Source organism: Balaenoptera musculus, chromosome 1 (assembly GCF_009873245.2).
Source record: "Balaenoptera musculus isolate JJ_BM4_2016_0621 chromosome 1, mBalMus1.pri.v3, whole genome shotgun sequence".
NCBI classification, from domain to species: Eukaryota; Metazoa; Chordata; class Mammalia; order Artiodactyla; family Balaenopteridae; genus Balaenoptera; species Balaenoptera musculus.
Window position 1 is genome coordinate 26,622,536 of NC_045785.1, and position 22,120 is coordinate 26,644,655.

Here is a 22,120-nt window from a genome sequence, read left to right on the forward strand (position 1 = left end):
GGATAAGAAAGGAAAAAAAGGAAAGGAAAGAGAAGAAAACAGAAGAAAAAAACAGCTCCATGAAGCACTGGGTCCCCTTTGCACCTGGAGGCAGCACTAGTTGTGCAGCTGAGTTCAGGCTCTCGAATCCCACCATATCCCAAAGGGACACAGAAAATAGAACCCAATGGGGTTGGTTCCAGAAGGGTGTGACTGCAGGGGCGAGGCCTCTGGAGTCAGGGCTGTGCTCAAGTCCCATTTCCCACCTTTCCGCAGTTCTGTGACTTGGGACAAATCACTGAGGCGCTTTCAGCTCCACTTTCCTCACCTGTGTGTTGCGATTGGCAATGCCTCCCTCATAGGTTTTGGGACAATTTAAATGGGATCGTGTCTGTAAAGCCCCCAGCCCAGTGCAGGGCACTCAGTGCAGGGCACTCAGTAAATGGTCCCTGTCCTGCTTTCTGCTGTGTGTGGAGGATGGGGGGAGAGAGAGCTGTGGCAACCCAGGGCATCAAATCCACAGTCCTAATTCCCCCTTGATGTCTGGCTTCAACTTATTTCATTCATTTATTCAACAGACAGATAGCAAGTGTCTATTATATGCCAGGTGCTGTTCTAAGTGCTGGGAATACAACAGTGAAGAGAATAGACAAAACCCCCAGCCTTAGAGAACTTGGCAATAAAAACCTCTGCCAGGGACGCTCGGGGGAAGTTCTGTGAGGCCGGGAAAGAGGGATGACCAAAGGAGCACAGAGAGCAAGCCCGTTCATCTGCTCTAAGAGTCCCTGGCATGGGATCAAGGTAGGATGAAGATGACAGGACCCTTCCTGCATCCTCCCCACAGTATGGTCCTCTGGCCTCTTACGTGATCACATCCCTCTGCTGGTGAAATTGATGTTTTAAATACCTCCTTTCCAAGCCAGAAACGCTTCCTTGCTTCTGCTTTGCCACCTGTGTCCTGTTTATGTGGTATCTACAAATCTACCTCGGTCAAGAACAAGAATCTCAGTTATAAAATATACTTAGTCACAGTGATAGAGGCATGTGCAAAGTACACGACTCTACTGTATTTCCATTAAGGACTCATTGTTTCACCATGTAATTAATTCACTTTCTATGTGGCGTATGTACTGTAATTATAACTGACTCATTACCCACAAACATGTGATTAATCTTTAAAAACATCAAGGGAAGCACAACTCCTTAATGGCTTTTAGTTCAGAGTTTAGCAACTAGCATAGTGAAATGCTGCTAGATTGCTTTATTTCTCTTTTGTGTTAGTAGCTTCTAGGAACTCAGCCTGAACCTCCCTGACAGATGGCTTAAGGTTTCTTTTCCATCATGAGGAAACCGAGGCCTGAAGAGGTTGAGTGACAGAGCCGACTGCCGACCCTGGGGGGCATGAAGGTACCCTCCTTCTTGTGTGTGGGGGGGAAAGGAATTTGGGGTCCACTCTGCAGAGGAAATGGACCCTGAGAGAGTAAAGCTCCTTCTCCTCCCAGGCTCCCTTCAGCTTCATCTGGTTGGTCCCCCCCACCCCCAAAGCCATACCTAAGAGTTTCTTAAGACTTCGATAGCCCGCTAAGTTTGGGTTAGTCTTCCAAGTCGGCAGCCCATGAGAAGAGATGGACTGAGAAAAGGGGCAACTCAGGCTATAATATGTATATCTGACATCCCTTCTAACCAATATTCTTTGCAAATTTGTCCAGCGTTTGTTTGGAACTCAGGCTAAATGCAGCCAGGGGTAAGAGTGCTGTAGGGGGGCTGATGCCTGGTGGAACTCGCCATGGTCTTAAGTAATTCATTTCTGCTCCCAAGCTCACAGAGCCAGCCAGCAGCTCAACGGACCCACTGCCCTGCAAAATGGGCAGCAAGCAGCTTTTCAAATTTTCTTTCCAGCGACAGACAGTAATCCCCGTGATGGGAGTTCAGATCACTTTGATTTTCTCCATCTCATTTTATTTCCAAGGATATTTTTGTGCTCCTTGTAGATGGCTGGCTGGTCAGCTATCCAGTTGGACTGGCCCTCGATCTGACTCTGCCTATGAGATATGGCTTGCAGAGCAGAAGAGAGGCTCCTGGACTTGGAATATAACCCATCGTTTGCTGCTTGTCTAATATTTGCCAGTTGGGGACCCCCATCTTAGGGTTTTTTGGCTTAAAGGACCTTTTATTAACATTTCAACAGTGTTAGGGACAGGACCACCTATAGGCCTTATCAGGTCATACACAATAAACTTATCCAAAAGACACAGGCTGGCAGTATGAACAGAAAGAGGGAAGAGCTTAAAAGTGGGGAGAGGTATAGAAAAAGGGGAGGCGGGAAAATGTCAAGGACACTGTGCAGCTATAGGTGAGAGTGGCTAGGAGGAGGACAAAGGCAGCCAGTCCCCAGGCCTGTGGAGGAGCTCCGCCAGGCACAAGGATATGGCCCACGGCTTATTGTTTTGGGTGAGAAACGTAAGGGGCTCAGGGGTTGTGGCCCTTCTCATGAGTCTTTATGTTTTACTCACCTGCATACCGAATCTTAAAGCCCTTCCGATTGTAGGCATGGTCAGACGACCAGCGCAGGTATACAGAGTTGCTTGAGCTGGTGACAATCAGGGGAGCTGAGTAATTCCCACTGAGGGCTTTCAGCAGAGGACTTTGTCCTGAGGGACCTGGGAGGAGAGTGTGGACACAGGATTACAGACTATCACAGCTATCAGAGATACTAGATGTGATACTTTTAATGTAACCACCTCCGATTTTCCCCTCCTCAAGTGAAGACGTGAAGATTTGGGATGGTAACTCAGCACCATCACTGGTCCATCTCCTCCTCTCTCAGTATCCACAGGCTTTGCTCTAGGTGCTCTCCCCTCCTGAGCCCTAAAGCAGGGATCCAAGAAGTCCCTGACAACACATAGCAGTTGGCAGGTGAGACGACATCTATTTGCCATCCTGGGACTTGCCCACAGTCAAGCAGCGGGTTAAAGGAAGAGCTGGTTTTCAACCTGGGAACATTTTCTATCTCACCATCCTACTTGTGCATACTAAAAACAGTTCAGTCCCTGCCACAGAGAAAAAATATTTATGAGTGAATAGATAGCAATAAAGCTAGAGGAAAGCATCATTATGTCTCAATGTCATAAATAACATAGCTCCCCAATGGTCCCTTCCAAGGCTCTTCCAGAAAGGCCTCCCTCTTCTTTCTCTCCTCCTTAGATGCCTGGAAGTGCATCCCAAGGGTGCTGATTCAAGGGAGGCAGAGTACAAAGCTAGATAATCCAAAACACAGGATTTATTATCCTGGAAAGAGCCCTGAGTGATGGTTCTCATATGCTGCCGAGACAGCTCTTGGGAGCTTGGCAAAAGTAATAGACCACATTAAACAAAGGAGAGCCATCAGAACTGCTGTGACAAACTATGAAGGAAGGGGTCAAATGGCTCAGAGGAATGGCATGCTGGGATAGATCTGCTGTATTAGACCAGAACACCCACCAGCTGACCGTGTCCTTCAGGAGGATCTGGGGGACACACCAGTTCCTAAAGCAATAAGGAATGTGCTGCTGAGGGCGTGAGGGTGAACATCATCAACAACCTGAGAATTGGCTGTCCTCTGTAGGCGGAAACTGATGGGAGGAGAGGCTGTCACCAAGCTGGGCTTCCTAGTATTGATGTGGAGGAAAGGAGCCCAAATACAGAGGCCAGGCAAAAGCACTGGTTGGCATAATTACTAAAATGGGCAGCAAGGTTGGGATGGCAGCCAGGAGGGCCTGACCTGCAGGATCTATGGAGATGGCTGACACAACATGATATTCCTAAGGGCAAGATAGATGGGCGGCAAAAAAAAATGAACATATGAACAAAACAGATCATGAATATATAACCAAAAGGGTGTAGAAAGTTCCAATCCCCAAGAGTAATTTGGAGACTTGAGCCGGGTTTCGTTTCTTACTCCAGAATACTTTGGCTGAAGGAGGGGCTGGGTCCTTATGGAAAAGGACCCTGCAAAATAACACCAGTTGTATCTGGTAGTAATTCCCAAGACTTTATCCCAAAAGACCCACCACTATTAATTCAGGTAACTGAATATTGGGGAAAAGGGAATGTCGGGATATTTGGAAGACTTTTGTATACGGAGTGTGTGAATTGATGCTGATACCTGGGACCCAAAGCACTATCATGGCTCCTTTGTTACAACAGGGTTATATGAGGGATGGGATTGGTAAGAAATGGAGTCTTGTCCCCAAAACTTAACCCAGTAGTAGCCTCAACTGCAGTAGCTATGCCAGATGTAGTATATTCATTAGAGCAGATTATCATAGCTTTGGTTATATGAAATGCAGTTACTGATCTAGCAATGCATTCTTTTCTATACCCACCAGAAAGGAGGATTGTAAGCAATTTGCATTTACATGAGAGAGGCAACAGTATACATCCATGGTCTTGCTTCAGAGCTATGTTAATTCTCCTGCTCTGTCATAATGTAGTATGAAGAGATGTGGACCATCTGGACATCCTGCAGAATACAGCGTATTGATTTACTATATCAATGACATTGTATTAATTGGATCTGATGTGCCAGAAGGGACAATTAGTGTAGATGCCTTTGCAAGACACATGCTCCAAAGGGTAAGAGAGGAACCCTACAAAGAGTCAGGTGAATTTTTTAGGGTCCTGTGGTCTGCGGCATGCTGAGACATATCCTCCAAATTAAAGAGCAGGTTATTGCACCTTTCCCCTCCTACCACCAAGAAAGAAGCACAGTGTTTGGTAGACCTCTTTGGGTTTTGGAAGCAGCATACTCTTCACTTGGGAGTACTGCTATGACCCATTTATTGGTTGGCATTCAAGGGGCTAGCTTTGAGTGGTGGCTAGATTAAAGAAAGGGTGCTGTAGCAGGTCTAGGCTGTAACATGAGCAGCCCTGCTCATACAACTCATCAGCTTCCATGGTACTGGAGTTTCTGTGGTAGGGAAAGACCTTGTGTGGAGCATCTGGAAAGTCCTAATTGGGAGGTTGCATCATAGACTCCTGGGGTTTTGAAGCCAGTCTGTGCTATCTGCAGCAGGGAACAATTTGATTTACTTACCATCAAAGATCTCAAACTCATCATACTGCTTCTCACTGAGAAAGTACTCCACTGTGAGGGTGATGTTATATTCGGGCTCCACTCTCACCAGCCAAGAGCAGGTCTGGAACTGGGGATAGCTTCCTGGGTAGCTCTGACTCAGGATCACACCTGTGGAGTCTGTCAGAAGCTCATTCGTTGGACAGTGCACTTGGAGAAAGAAAGAGAAATACCAGGTACATGGGATGGAGATGGAACGAGTGCCAACACATTGGCTTTTCCCTGGTGAAGAAGACAACCGTTGGAAAACCAGATGGTATTTGAGCACATTCAAGCAAGACTCCAATACCCATCATTTTACTGCTCCATGGCATGAGTTGGTCTCAGATTCTGTGTCAATGTTACTATATTGCTGAGACTCAGGCTTGGTCAGTTGGTTGGAATCACTTCTTAGCTCAGATATGGGCTTTGGAGCAGGTGGGGATGATACGTACATACAGATAACTGTAAGGCATCCTCAAATCCAAGAGCTAAATGAGTTTGATTTGTACAAGGAGAGTATAGGGCAGAGGTAAGCCCATGGGATTTTGAGTCAAACACACCTGGATTTATAGTCCACCTCTGTCACTTACTACCTGTGTGGTCTTAAACAAATTATTTCCTTTCTGTGCAATAGCTTCACCATCTCCAACCCAAAAAGATAACACCTATCTTACAGGGCTGTTGTATTACACAAGATGTTATATAATTATATATTATTTTATATAATTATATATTAAGATTATATATTATAATATCATATATTACCATATTATACTAAATAATATATGTATGGCATGCCTCCATAAATTATAGAGATGATGATGATAATTACACCAGGAACAGAAGGAAACAGCAGAGCATGGCTGTGACCTGATTAGTAGTACTAAGATATCTAGAAAGAAATTGAAGATGAAACAAATAAATGGAAAGATATTCTGTGTTCATGGGTTGGAAGAATTACTATTATTAAAATGTCCATACTACCTAAAGCAATCTACAGATTCAATGCAATCCTTATCAAAATACCCATGGCATTTTTCACAGAACTAGAACAAATAACTTCAAAATTTGTATGGAAGCACAAAAGACCCTGAATAGCCAAAGCAATCTTGAGAAAGAACAACAAAGCTGGAGTTATCATGCTTCCTGACTTCAAACTGTACTACAAAGCTACAGTAATCAAAACAGTATAGTACTGGCACAAAAAGTGACACATAGATCAATGGAACAGAATAGAGAGAAATAAGTCCACACATATATGGGCAATTAATCTATCATAAAAGAGGCAAGAATATACAATGGGGAAAAGACAGTCTCTTCAAGAAGTGGTGTTGGGAAAACTGGACAGCTACATGTAAAAGAATAAAACTAGACCACTTTCTCACATCATATACAAAAATAAACTCAAACTGGATTAAAGACTTAAATCTAAGACCTGAAACCATAAAACTCCTAGAAGAAAACATAGGTAGTATACTCTTTGAAATCAGTCTTAGCAATATTTTTTTGGATCTGTCTCCTCAGGCAAGGGCAACAAAAGCAAAAATAAGCAAATGGGACCACATCAAACTAAGAAGTTTTGGCACAGCAAAGGAAACCATCAACAAAAATGAAAGGGCAGGCATTTCCTCTTGGTTAGTAAGCTGAAAGTCTTTAACATTTGGAGATGATTCCTGGTGACTTTGCCTGAATTCCCAGAGCTGTGTGGCTGACAGGGTCTTGGTGCTCTGGCCGAGTGTCAGGCCTGATCCTCTGAGGTGGGAGAGCCGAGTTCAGGACATTGGACCACCAGAGACCTCGTGGCCCCATGTAATATCAATCAGTGAGAGCTCTCCCAGAGATCTCCATCTCAATGCTAAGACCCAGATCACCCCAACAGCCAGCAAGCTCCAGTGTTGGATGTCCCATGCCAAACAACTAACAAGACAGGAACACAAACCCACCCATTAGCACACAGGCTGCCTAAAGTCATACTAAGTTCACAGACATGCCAAAACACACCACCAGACGCGGCCCTGCCCATGAGAAAGAAAAGATCCAACTCCACCCACCAGAAGACAGGCAGCAGTCCCCTCCACCAGGAAGCCTACACAAACCACTGAACCAAACTCACCCACTGGGGGCAGACACCAAAAACAACAGGAACTACGAACCTGCAGCCTGCAAAAAGGAGACCCCAAACACAGTAAGTTAAACAAAATGAGAGGACAGAGAAATATGCAGCAGATGAAGGAGCAAGGTAAAAACCCACCAGACAAAACAAATGAAGAGGAAATGGACATTCTGCCTGAGAAAGAATTCAGAGTAATGATAGTAAAGATGATCCAAAATCTTGGAAATAGAATGGAGAAAATACAAGAAACGTTTAACAAGGACCTAGAAGAACTAAAGAGCAAACAAACAATGATGAACAACACAATAAATGAACTTAAAAATTCTCTAGATGGGATCAATAGCAGAATAACTGAGGCAGAAGAACGTATAAGTGACCTGGAAGATAAAATAGTGGAAATAACTGCTGCAGAGCAGAATAAAGAAAAAAGAATGAAAAGAATTGAGGACAGTCTCAGAGACCTCTGGGACAACATTAAATGCACCAACATTCAAATTATAGGCGTTGCAGAAGAAGAAGAGTAAAAGAAAGGGTCTCAGAAAATATTTGAAGAGATTATAGTTGAAAACTTCCCTAATATGGGAAAGGAAATAGTCAATCAAGTCCAGGAAGTGCAGAGAGTCCCATACAGGATAAATCCAAGGAGAAACATGCCAAGACACATATTAATCAAACTATCAAAAATTAAATACAAGGAAAAAATATTAAAAGCAGCAAGGGAAAAGCAACAAGTAACATACAAGGGAATCCCCATAAGGTTAACAGCCGATCTTTCAGCAGAAACTCTGCAAGCCAGAAGGGAGTGGCAGGACGTATTTAAAGTGATGGAAGGGAAAAACCTACAACCAAGATTACTCCACCCAGCAAGGATCTCATTCAGATTCGATGGAGAAATTAAAACCCTTACAGACAAGCAACAGTTAAGAGAATTCAGCACCACAAAACCAGCTTTACAACAAATGCTAAAGGAATTTCTCTAGGCAGGAAACACAAGAGAAGAAAAAGACCTGCAAAAGCAAACCCAAAACAATTATGAAAATGGTAATAGGAACATACATATTGATAATTACCTTAAATGTAAATGTATTAAGTGATCCAACCAAAAGACACAGACTGGCTGAATGGATACAAAAACAAGACCCATATATATGTTGTCTACAAGAAACCCACTTCAGACCTAGGGACACATACAGACTGAAAGTGAGAGGATGGAAAAAGATATTCCGCATACGGAAATCAAAAGAAAGTTGGAGTAGTAATTCTCATATCAGACAAAATAGACTTTAAAATAAAGACTATTACAAGAGACAAAGGACACAACATAATGATCAAGGGATCAATCCAAGAAGAAGATATAACCATTGTAAATATTTATGCACCCAACGTAGGAGCACCTCAATACATAAGGCAAATGTTAACAGCCATAGAAGGGGAAATCAACAGTAACACAATAATAGTAGGGGACTTTAACACCCCACTTTCACCAATGGACAGATCATCCAAAATGAAAATAAATAAGGAAACACGAGCTTTAAATTACCCGTTAAACAAGATGGACTTAATTGATATTTATAGGACATTCCATCCAAAAACAACAGAATACACTTTCTTCTCAAGTGCTTATGGAATATTCTCCAGGATAGATCATATCTTGAGTCACAAATCAAGCCTTGGCAAATTTCAGAAAATTGAAATTGTATCAAGTATCTTCTCCAACAACAAATCTATGAGATTAGATATCAATTACAAGAAAAAACTGTAAAAAATACAAACACAGGGAGACTAAACAATATGCTACTAAATAACCAAGAGATCACTGAATAAATCAAAGAGGAAATCAAAAAATACCTAGAAACAAATGACAATGAAAACATGACGATCCAAAACCTATGGGATGCAGCAGAAGCAGTTCTAAGAGGGAAGTTTTTAGCCATACAATCCTACCTCGAGAAAGAAGAAACATCTCAAATAAACAACCTAACCTTACACCTAAAGCAATTAGAGAAAGAAGAACAAAAATCCCCCAAAGATAGCAGAAGGAAAGAAATCATAAACATCAGATCAGAAATAAATGAAAAAGAAATGAAGGAAATGATAGCAAAGATAAATAAAACTAAAAGCTGGTTCTTTGAGAAGATAAACAAAATTGATAGACCATTAGCCAGACTCATCAAGAAAAAAAGGGAGAGGACTCAAATCAACAGAATTAGAAATGCAAAAGGAGAAGTAAAACTGACACTGCAGAAATACAAAGGATCATGAGAGATTACTATAAGAAACTATATGCCAATAAAATGGACAACCTGGAAGAAATGGACAAAGTCTTAGAAAAGCACAACCATCCGAGACTGAACCAGGAAGAAATAGAAAATATAAACAGACCAGTCACAAGCACTGAAATTGAGACTGTGATTAAAAATCTTCCAACAAACAAAAGCCCAGGACCACATGGCTTCACAGGCGAATTCTATCAAACATTTAGAGAAGAGCTAACACCTATTCTTCTCAAACTCTTCCAAAATATAGCAGAGGAAGGAACACTCCCAAACTCATTCTACGAGGCCACCATCACCCTGATACCAAAACTAGACAAAGATGTCACAAAGAAAGAAAACTAGAGGCCAATATCACTGATGAACTTAGATGCAAAAATCCTCAACAAAATACTAGCAAACAGAATCCAACAGCACATTAAAAGGATCATACACCATGATCAAGTGGGGTTTACCCCAGGAATGCAAGCATTCTTCAATATACACAAATCAATCAATGTGATACACCATATTAACAAATTGAAGGTTAAAAACCATATGATCATCTCAACAGATGCAGAAAAAGCTTTTGACAAAATTCAACACCCATTTATGATAAAAATTCTCCGGAAAGTGGGCATAGAGAGAACCTACCTCAATATAATAAAGGCCATATATGACAAACCCACAGCCAAATTGTTCTCAATGGTGAAAAACTGAAACCATTTTTTCTAAGATCAGGAACAAGAGAATGTTGCCCACTGTCACCGCTATTATTCAATATAGTTTTGGAAGTTTTTTAGCCACAGCAGTCAGCAAGGAAAAAGAAATAAAAGGAATCTAAATCAGAAAAGAAGACATAAAACTGTCAGTGTTTGCAGATAACATGATACTATACATAGAGAATACTAAAGATGCTACCAGAAAACTACTAGAGCTAATCAATGAATTTGGTAAAGTAGCAGGATACAAAATTAATGCACAGAAATCTCTTGCATTCCTATACACTAATGATGAAAAATATGAAAGAGAAATTAAAGAAACACTCCCATTTACCACTGCAACAAAAAGAATAAAATACTTAGGAATAAACCTACCTAAGGAGACAAAAGACCTGTATGCAGAAAACTATAAGACACTGACAAAAGAAATTAAAGATGAAACAAACAGATGGAGAGATATATCATGTTCTTGGATTGGAAAAATCAACATTGTGAAAATGACTGTACTACCCAAAGCAATCTACAGATTCAATGCAATCCCTGTCAAACTACCAATGGCATTTTTCACAGAACTAGAACAAAAAATTTCACAATTTGTACAGAAACACAAAAGACCCCAAATAGCCAAAGCAATCTTGAGAAAGAAAAACAGAGCTGGAGGAATCAGGCTTCCTGACTTCAGACTATACTACAAAGCTACAGTAATCAAGACAGTATGGTACTGGCACAAAAACAGAAATATAGATCAATGGAACAGGATAGAGAGCCCAGAGTTAAACCCATGCACATATGGTCACCTTATGTTTGATAAAGGAGGCAAGAATATACAATGGAGAAAAGATAGCCTCTTCAATAAGTGGTGCTGGGAAAACTGGACAGCTACATGTAAAAGAATGAAATTAGAACACTTTCTAACACCATACACAAAAATAAACTCAAAATGGATTAAAGACCTAAATGTAAGGCCAGATACTATAAAACTCTTAGAGGAAAACATAGGCAGAACACTCTATTACATAAATCACAGCAAGATCCTTTTTGCCCTACCTCCCAGAGAAATGGAAATAAAAACAAAAATAAAAAAATGGGACCTAATGAAACTTAAAAGCTTTTGCACAGCAAAGGAACCCATAAACAAGACGAAAAGACAATCCTCAGAATGGGAGAAAATATTTGCAAACGAAGCAACTGACAAAGGATTAATCTCCAAAATATACAAGCAGCTCATGCAGCACAATATCAGAAAAACAAACAACCCAGTCCAAAAAATGGGCAGAAGCCCTAATCAGATATTTCTCCAAAGATGATATACAGATTGCAAACAAACACATGAAAGGATGCTCAACATCACTAATCATCAGAGAAATGCAAATCAAAACTACAGTGAGGTATCACCTCACACTGGTCAGAAAGGCCATCATCAAAAAATCTACAAACAATAAATGCTGGAGAGGGTGTGGAGAAACGGGAACCCTCTTGCACTGTTGGTGGGAATGTAAATTGATACAGCCACTATGGAGAACAGTATGGAGGTTCCTTAAAAAACTAAAAATAGAAGTACCATATGACCCAGCAATCCCACTATTGGGCATATACCCAGAGAAAACCATAATTCAGAAAGAGTCATGTACCCCAATGTTCATTGCAGCACTCTTTAAAATAGCCAGAACATGGAAGCAACCTAAGTGTCCATCGACAGATGAATGGATAAAGAAGATGTGGCACATATATACAGTGGAATATTACTCAGCCATAAAAAGAAATGAAATTGAGTTATTTGTAGTGAGGTGGATGGACCTAGAGTCTGTCATACAGAGTGAAGTAAGTCAGAAAGAGGAAACAAATACTGTATGCTAACACATATATATGGAATCTAAAAAAAAAAAATGGTTCTGACAAACCTAGCAGTAGGACAGGAATAAAGACGCAGACATAGAGAATGGACTTGTGGACAAGTGGAAGGGGGATGGTAAGCTGGGATGAACTGAGAGAGTAGCATGGACATATACACACTACCAAATGTAAAATAGATAACTAGTGGGAAGCAGCTGCATCGCACAGGGAGATCAGCTTGGTACTTTGTGACCACCTAGAGGGGTGGGATAGGGAGGGTGGGAGGGAGATGCAAGAGGGATGGGATATGGGGATATATGTATACATATAGCTGATTCAGTTTGTTGTACAGCAGAAACTAACACAACATTGTAAAGCAATTATAATCCAATAAAGATGTTAAAAATGAAAGGGCAACCTACTGAATGGGTGAAGATATTTACAAGTGATATACCTGATAAGGGGTTAATATCCAAAATATATGAAGAACTCATACAACTTAATATCAGAAAAAACAAACAATCTGATTAAAAATGGGCAGAGGACCTGAACAGACATTTTTCCAAAGAAGACATACAGATGGCCAATAAGCACATGAAAAGATGTTCAACATCACTAATTATTAGAGAAATGAAAATCAAAACCACAGTGAGATATCACCTCACACCTGTCAGGATGGCAATCATCAAAAAGACAAGAAATAACAAGTGTTGGTGAGGATGTGAAGAAAAGGGAACCCTTGTGCACTGTTGGTGAGAACGTAAATTGGTGCAGCCACTATGGAAAACAGCATGGAGTTCCCTCAAAAAATTAAAAATAGAACTACCATATGATCCAGCAATTCCACTCCTGGGTATTTATCTGAAGAAAATGAAAACACTAATTCGAAAAGACATATGCATCCCAATGTTCATTGCAGCATTATTTACAATAACCAAGATATAGAAGCAACCTAAGTGTCCATCGATAGGTGAATGGATAAAGAAGATGTGGTATATATACACAATGGAATATTACTCAGCCATAAAAAAGAATGAAATCTTGCCAATTGCAACAACATGGATGGACCTGGAGGGTATTATGCTAAGTGAAGTAAATCAGACAGTTAAAGACAAATACTGTATGATTTCACTTACATATGAAATCTGAAAAGCAAAACAAACTAACAAATATAACAAAACAGAAACAGACTTACAAATACAGAGAACAAAGTGGTGGTTGCCAGAGAACAGAGGGATGGGGAGTTGGGAAAACAGCTGAAGGTGATTAAGAGGTACAAACTGCCAGTTAGAAAATAGAGAAGGCCCAGGGATGTGATATACAGCATGGGGAATATAGTCAATAATATTATAATAACTGTATGGTGCAAAATCTATAAAAAGATCAAACCACTATGCTGTGTACCTGAAATTAATGTAATATTGTAAGTCAATTATAATTTGATTAAGAAAAAAGATATCTAAAGATAAACATATCACCCTAAGGAAGATGGTCAATGTGGGACTTAGAAGAAATGGAGAAGCAACATTGGAATTATATAAGAATGGCTTCTAAGGAGGAAACCAGCCTGGCTTTTGAAATGTTCCAGATTTCACTAACCTGATAAGCAGCACAGGTCACTGAGGTGTGGTGATAATTAAGTTCCCCAGGCCTTATGGTCTGCTCCTTCCAGTAGCAGGTCTCTTTCAAGCTTTTTACCTTCTACTTGAATCTGCCTCCATCGGGGGGAAACAGGCATGCTCTCTCAAATGAGATGGGTCCATAGGTTTGCCTTTTTGTGTGCAACGTTATCAGATTTAGGCATTCGTGTTTACAAGTTTTTTTGTTTTTTGTTTTTCCTATGCTTGAGATATCTGGCCTTTGAAGATACAGTAGTATTCTTCCGTGAAACCATCTAGCCTTGATGTTTTTGGTGGGGCTTCCTCTGAAAACATTCTCCCCACCTTTTTAAAGAGAATATTGAAAGTATAAACTTTCTCTCTCTACTGGGGTCAATTTTATTAAATTATAGCTTCCTAGAAATTCATTCATATCACTAATTTTTTGGCATAGATATGTACAAAATAGTCTCATAATTAAAAAATTTCCCTGGTTCAATGGCTATATTCCACTCTTCCTTTTTTATTTTTGTAAACTCCTGCTTTTTCCCTTTGTTTAACTTACCTAATGGTTTGATTATTTTGCTACTCTTTATTTCAGGTACTTCTTTTTACTTTACCAGTAAGCCTGTTTTTCTGCTTATAACTCATGAATTTCTTTTTAAAATTCAAAAACTTAGAGATATAATTTATGTACAATAAAAGGCACAGATTTTAGGTACACAATTTAATGAGTTTTGGCTAATGTATGTATCTGTGTGACCACTACCACAGTCAGGATATAGATTATTTCCGTTGCCCCAGAAAGTTCTCTTATGCCCCTTTGCAATCAGTATGACCTGCCCCAATGCTCCAGGAAATCAATGATGCTATTTCTATAAGCATTAGTTTTGCGTACCAGAGCTTCATGCAGTTGGAATCATATATGCATTATTTCTGTGGCTGGTTTCTTTTGCTAAACATAATTTTTGTAAGAGTCAATTCATGCTGTTTTATGTATCACTATTTCCTTTGTTTTTATTGTTCTGTAGCAATCATAGGACAATTTGCTTATTTATTCTCCTACTGATGAACATTTGGGTTGTTTCCAGTTTTGGATTATTATGAAATTCATATAAAAGTCTTTTTATGGATATGGGTTTTCATTTCTCTTTGATAAATAACTAGGAGTAGAATTGCCAGGTGATAGTGTAGGTGAATTTATCTTTAAAAGAAACTTCCAATCGCTTTTCCCAAGTGATTGTATGATTTTACATCCCAACCAGCAATATATGAAAATTCTAATTGTTCCACATCCTTTTTAACACTTTGTATTGTTAGTCTTAAATTTAAGCTATTCTAGGGGGTGCACAGTAATACTTCTTTATGGTTTAATGTGCATTTTCCTTATGACGAATGATGTTGAGCATGTTTTCATATACTTATTGGCCATTCATACCTTATTTTACAAAGTGTCTGTTCAAGTCTCTTGTACATATTTTCATTGGATTATTTTATTACTGAGTTGTAAAAGTTCTTTACATAGTCTAGGTACAGGGCCTTTTTAAAAAATACACATACTCTGAATATCTTCTCTTATTCTGTAGTTTGTCTTTACTTTTTACATTCAGTTCTGTTGATTTTTCCTTCATGTGTTTTGAATCTCTTTTATCATCTGCATATACACTTGTATATCTTTTTAAATGTAGTTAGCCTATTTGTCATTTCTAAATATCTCTATTTTTGGTAATACTCCTTGATTGCAGTATTATTTGAAATTTCTTTATGTTTCTTATGTTTACCATTTGTATGGCATATCTTTTTCTCTTCTTTCCCTTGCAATCTATCTGGTACTTATATTTAAAGTACAACTTTTGTAGAAAATAAATAATTACTGTTTAAAGCCTCTAAATTTTGGCATGGTTTTTTTGCAACAAAAGTTCATTAATATAACTATATTTTGCAAATATTTTATGTTAACTACTTATTCTTGGTCTGTCATTGAAAGAGATGTGTTGAAGTCTACCACCGTAATTGTGAATTTGTCCCTTTTTCCCTGTAATTCTATGAATTTTCACTTTATACATTTCAATACTATTCTTAGGTGCACAGAAGTTTATGACTATTATATATTCTTGGCAGATTACGTTTACCAGCATGAAATATCCCTCTTTATGTCTTTTAATGCTTTCTGCCTTAAATTCTATTTTGTCTGTTATTAGCTTTGCTACACCAGATTTTAGAGGTTAGTACTTGCTATCTATTTTTTTTTTAACATTTTGCTTCATACCAGGGATGAGTGACACCTTTCTAGCTATGACCTTAGAGAGGCAAATGAATATATTCAATTCTAAGTTCATGGAAAGCTTATAATTAGACTTTTAAAATTTAACCAATCTGAAAATCTCTGACCTTTAATTAGCAGTTTGATTCAATTATATTTATCATGGTTGCACATGTATTTGCACATGGTTTTTTTTTTAAAATAAATAAATTTATCAAACGTTGTCATCGTTGCTATGCACGGGCTTTCTCTAGTTGTGGCGAGTGGGGGCTACTCTTTGTTGCAGTGCGCGGGCTTCTCATTGCGGTGGCTTCTCTTGTTGCGGAGCACGGGCTTTAGGCACGTGGGCTTCAGTAGTTGTGGCACGTGGCTTCAGTATTTGTGGCTCGTAGGCTCTAGAGCGCAGGCTCAGCAGTTGTGGTGCACGGGCTTAGTTGCTCCGCGGCATGTGGGATCTTCCTGGACCTAGGGCTCGAACCCGTGTCTCCGGCATTGGCGGGCAGATTCTTAACCACTGTGCCACCAGGGAAGCCCTTGCACTTAGTTTTGCTACCTCATTTTGTATTTTCTGTTTACCGTGATTTAAAAAATTTTTTTCTCCTTTAATGTTTCCTATTTGATTAATCAAATTTACTTTATTCTCTTTATTTTTGGTTATGAATTTAGAACTTACACATACTATGGACATACATAATTTAAGAAAACTATGCATAAATTTAAACATTGTATTTAAATGTATATTTTTAATAATGTACATGGTTAATCAATATCTATGGCTTTCCTCAGCAGGAAAGGGTCCTCAGCTCACTTTTTCTTTCTTTAAAATAGGTTCTCCAATGTCATTTATTTCTCCAGTTGTCTTCAGATTTTTTATTTTCTACAGTCAATATATTTTAGATTTACTACCATATTTTACTGATTTCTTAGCTTATTGTTAATTTTTGCATCTGAATCATTCTACCTGTATTCGTCTTTTTCTTGCTGAATGTGGTAGATATTTCTGGTGTTTACCAGTATCAGACTTTCTTTTATTTCCTGAGCATATAAAAAACTTCACTTTCCATCCATATGCCTATTTCTGGCCAGTTAGATGTGAGTAGAATAATGTGTGTCACTTTGGGGCTGAGGAAGTGAAAAGCCCTTATGTGAATGTCCATTCTCTTTCTTCCTCTGCTGCAATGGAGGATGGAGGCAGGGGCCTAGTTTTCAGATGGCAACACAAGATTGAAGCAGCCTGGATCACTGAGTTATCAGCTCTATAGAGTTACCTGGACTACAGAAAATTTTGCCTGAAGAAGATATAAACTTTTGCTGTGTTAAGCCACTGAGATGTGGGGATTGCTTGTTATTGCAGCATATGCCTATCCTATCCTGACTAATGCACTGAAGTGTATCCTTTAATTATGCTTTTACTAAGGTAGTAACTTAGTCCTTGTGTGTCTGAAGATTTCATTAATTCATTCTCACTCTTAATTGATAATTTGGTTGGGTTTAGAACTTCAGTTTACAATTATTTTTCCTGCTGCATTTTATCTTTTGGTAGGTATTATTGTTGATGCAATAATGCTATGAGTCTGATTTATCTTTTCTCCATGATGGTTTTAACATTTTATCTTTATCCTTGATGTTCTATAATTGCACTGTGATGTTTTTAGGTTTGAATTTCACCAAATTTTCTGTGTTGCTATAGCAAGCTTCTGAGTTGATAGAAAAATGTCTGATCTTTGTCATAGGAGACTAGGACATCATTGGACAAGGCATTAGCTGAGGCAGAAAAGAGAAGAAAAAGCCAAAACGTAAAAGAAAGTTGTACACTGAAGAGGTTATGAATGGAAAAACATCCTATATTCATGGATTGGAAGACCTAATATCGTTAAGATGGCAGTGAGACCCAGACTGGTCTATGGATTCAACTCAATCTCTACAAAAATCCCAGCTGGTTTCTTTGTAGATATTGATAAGTTGATCCTAAAATTCATATGGAAATTCAGCAGATCCAGCATATCCAAAATAATCTTGAAAAAGAAGAACAAAACTGGCGGACTCAAACTTCCTGATTTCAAAACATATGACCAAGCTACAGTAATCAAGATAGTGTGGTACTGGCTAAGGATAGACTTATAGATCAAGAAAATAGAATTGAGGATCAAGAAATAAAACCCCAAATTTATAGTCAATAGATTTCAACAGGGTACCAAAACAATTCAATGGGGAAAGAATAGTCTTTCCAGTAAGTGATGCCAGGACTACTGGATATCCATATGCAAAATAAAAGTTGGACCCCTACCTCACACTATATATAAAAATTAACTCAAAATAGATACAGTCCTAAATGTAAGAGCTAAAATTATAAACTCTTAGAGGAAAACATAGATGTAAATCTTTTTGACATTGGATTAGGCAATAGTTTCTCAGATATGACACCAAAAGCACAAGCACCAAAAAAATATATATATAAATTGGACATCATCAAAATTAAAAACTTTTGTGCTTCTGAGAACACCATCAAGAAAGTGAAAAGACAACCCATAAAATGCAAAAATTTTTTGAAAATCACACATCTGATAAAGGACTTGTATCTAGAATATATATAAAAAACGCCTACAACTCAATAATCAAACAGATAAATAACTTAAAGATGGGCAAAGGATCCAAATAGACATTTCTTCATGCAAATGAACAATAAGTGCATGAAAAAATGCTTAACATCTTAGCCATCAGGAAGATACAAATCAAAACGAGATACCCATTATACACACTAGGATGGCTATAATTAAAAAGACAGTTAATAATAACAGAGAGGATGTGGAAAGATTGAAACCCTCATACACTGCTGGTGGGAATAGAAAATGGTTCATCTGCTGTGGAGAATACTCCGGCAGTTCCTCAATAGTTTAAATATAGAGTTACCATATGACCTAGCAATTCCACTCTTAGATACATACCTAAGAGAAATGAAAACATATGTTTCACCCAATAACTTGTACATGAATGCTCATAGCAGCATTATTCATAATAGCTAGAAGTGGAAATAACTCAAGTGTCCATCAATGATAAGTGGATAAACAAAATGTGGTATAGGTACAATGGAATATTATTTTCAACAAAAAGGAATGAAGTGCTGATACATGCTACAACATGAATGAACCTATAAAACATTATGCTACGTGAAAGAAGTCACAAAAAACCACACATCACAGGATTCTATTTATATGAAATACCCAGGATAGGCAAATTCATAGAGACAGAAAGTAGTTTGGTGGTTGCCTAGAACTGAGGGGGCTGGAAAGAAGTGGGAACTGACAGGATTTCTTTGGGGGGTGATTAAAATGTTTTAAAATTGATTGTGGGGCTTCCCTGGTGGCGCAGTGGTTGAGAATCTGCCTGCTAATGCAGGGGACACGGGCTCGAGCCCTGGTCTGGGAAGATCCCACATGCCGTGGAGCGACTAGGTCCGTGAGCCACAACTACTGAGCCTGCGCGTCTGGAGCCTGTGCTCCGCAACAAGAGAGGCCACGATAGTGAGAAGCCCGCGCACTGCGAGGAAGAGTGGCTCCCGCTTGCCGCAACTAGAGAAAGCCCTCGCACAGAAACGAAGACCCAACATAGTCAAAAATAAATAAATTAAAAAAAAATTGATTGTGATAATGGTTGCAAAACTCTGAATATACTAAAAACCATTGAAGTATACACTTCAAGTGGATGAGTTGCATGGTATATGAATTATATCCCGATCAAGCTGCTATTATAAAAAAGACTATGAAGGGTCACACCTTGGGAAGCCCAAGTATGACACCAAGTCCCAGAGGAAAGCACAAGGCTGAGAATGGGGAGTGAAGCCAGGAAGACTGGAGCCATGTAGACATAGAAACGGAGCCAGAGATGATGAGAAACTTGGGCTGGAGCCAATTAAGGAGATTCTGGAGCAGATGAAGGTGAAAGTTCACTTTTATTGGGGACTGGTCATTTGGTATATGGGTGGGTCAGCTCAACTGAAATAAATACTGAATTTCTCAGTGTATCAGCAGCCTAATTCTGGGGCTTGTAGCCCCTTTCTTCCTCGTTAATAATCCATATTGCAGATTCTCCCTACTCTTGATTTCCTAGAGATGGAGGAGAAGCTGACCTGTTTCTCCATGGGCTACTAAATATCTGTTGGTAGCAACAGCACTAGAAGCAGTAGTAAAACTAATAACAATAATAATAGCCCACATTGAACAGTTACTATGTGCCAGGCATAGTTTTCCAAAGTGCTTTACATTACTGACCCATTTAATTCCTCATAACAAGTCCATGGCATTAGTAATATCATTATCCTTATTTTACAGATAAGAAAACTGAGGCACAGCACAGTTAGGTATCTTGCCCCAGGTCAGATGCCTCATGAGTGGAAAGAATTGTTTTTGGTCTTAGTTGGGATAACTTGGTGAAGCACATTTTCATCAAGGCATCACACTGGATTGAAGACAACTGTGGTTTCTCGGTTGCCTAGTTCAGCACATAGGGTTTTGGATGCACCTGCACTCCAGTAAGGCAAGGTTGGTGTGTGAGTCCCAACTCCCACCAAGGTCCCACAACCTCCTGCCATTTCCAGGGAATGTCAGTTAGAAAAAAGGGAGACAGAAATAAATGCGGCCACTACAGCCAAATCACAGCCCCGGACCTAGGAGCAGGGCAGAGAACCTATCTAGAGCACTTGTTCACTCACTCATTCAAACATTTACCAAGTGACCTCTTGCTTCATGGGCAGGGACTGGGAATATAGAGAGAAGGAAAACAGGGGAGATGTTTTGGAGGAACTCCAAGGCATGGTTCAGTGTGATTACCTTCACATATTGGGGGCGGCCCTTCAAACTGCAGGTAAGTTCCAAGCTTGCAGGTCAGGATTTCATTCCCCACTAAGGTAAAGCCAGGGAGGCACCTGTAGCGTACGATGTCACCTGTCAAGGAGAGACCAATATGGGGATTCCCCGGAGAAGTCTGGGCAGGGCTGATTGGCACCCCTTAGTAGCTTGAACCCACTTCCAGGCAAGACAATCAGTGGCGGGTTGTGTTCTGTTCAGACTAAATTACTAGCTCAACTCCAGTCAAATGACCCACATGACTGTGTCTCCCCTCTCACAGCTCAGCCTTCTGGGCCTAACAGTGTTCCACATTCTAGGAACTTTTTAGAGTGTCTTGCATGGACTTATTTCTCAAAACGTCCTGACTTGAATCATGGAAGAAAACTGCTTTCCTAGCTCCTCTGGCTACGTATGGCTAAAAGGAAGAGTGATTGTATTTTGGGTGAAACTCAGTTGACAGAATATCAGCCCTCTTGCACTGGGCCTATTGTTTCTCTCCACGGACAGGAGGGGGAGATGAGCCCCACTGGCCAGGCCCCACCCCTCCCCGGCCCCTCCTCGCCAGCCCCGTCCTTGCTGGTTTGGGAGGTCTTACCTATGTTGAATTCTTCATTCTCTGTGACAACTTCAGCACTGGGGAGGATGGTGGGAGGAGGGCATTTGGTGAGCGGATAAGCTGAAAAGACAAAAGCAGACAAGTCGGTGTAAGAGCATCATTCTTGGGGCACGTGGTCATTCATTTGTTCAGTGCTTCACGTTCTCACTCCTCATCCATCCACACAGCAGATATTAACGAGTACTTATCTGTACACCGGGCAAGATTAGCCAAGCACTATTTTGCTTATCCGCTGCCATCTGTTTTTATTTGCTTTTGATGCAAAAACCAGGAACCATATATCAAGACTAACAATAAAGGAGAGGATCTAAGAAGGCAGTGATGGTGCCTGGCGCTGAAGGGAGGGGAGAGAAGCATTTACTGAACACCTACTATACGTCAAGCATTTTCACCAGCTGTCACCTTGAATTCTCACAATAGCTGATCCCCCTGCGAGATGTTCTCACTCTACTTATGAGGAAGCTGAGATTCAGAAAGCTTCAGTTACTTCTCTAAGGTCACACAGGAAGTAAGTGGCACAGACAGGATCTGAATCCAGGTCTGGCTGCTCTCAAATCCCATATTCTTTCCACTACTCAGCATCTAAATGCTGTGTGTGGCTTACGTGGGGGACCAGCGAAGACAGCTTGTTTCTCTTCTGACCTTTGGCTAAACGCTCTGGCTTCAGTGGATTTTCTAAACCAGAAGCCATCCCTCTGGGCAGAGACTGGCCTGTGTCGGGAAGGTGTTACCGAGGCAAAGTTCAGGGTGGGCTCATAACTTGGCTTTCTTTCATTATCTGGTACGTGGTTGAGTGCTGGATGTG

At 39.9% G+C, this 22,120-nt stretch overlaps 1 protein-coding gene across 1 annotated transcript in view; it reads right to left on the reverse strand.

The window, feature by feature from the left end:
* The window catches only part of CSMD2 (CUB and Sushi multiple domains 2), a 653,956-nt gene that overhangs the window by 74,600 nt on the left and 557,236 nt on the right, over positions 1–22,120 (reverse strand). The window contains exons 45-48 of the mRNA XM_036829393.1: positions 21,295–21,375; positions 20,682–20,795; positions 5,054–5,242; positions 2,493–2,639 (exon numbers count right to left, since the gene is read on the reverse strand). Coding sequence (XP_036685288.1) covers positions 2,493–2,639; positions 5,054–5,242; positions 20,682–20,795; positions 21,295–21,375 — 531 coding nt within the window. The remainder of the gene's footprint in view (positions 1–2,492; positions 2,640–5,053; positions 5,243–20,681; positions 20,796–21,294; positions 21,376–22,120) is intronic.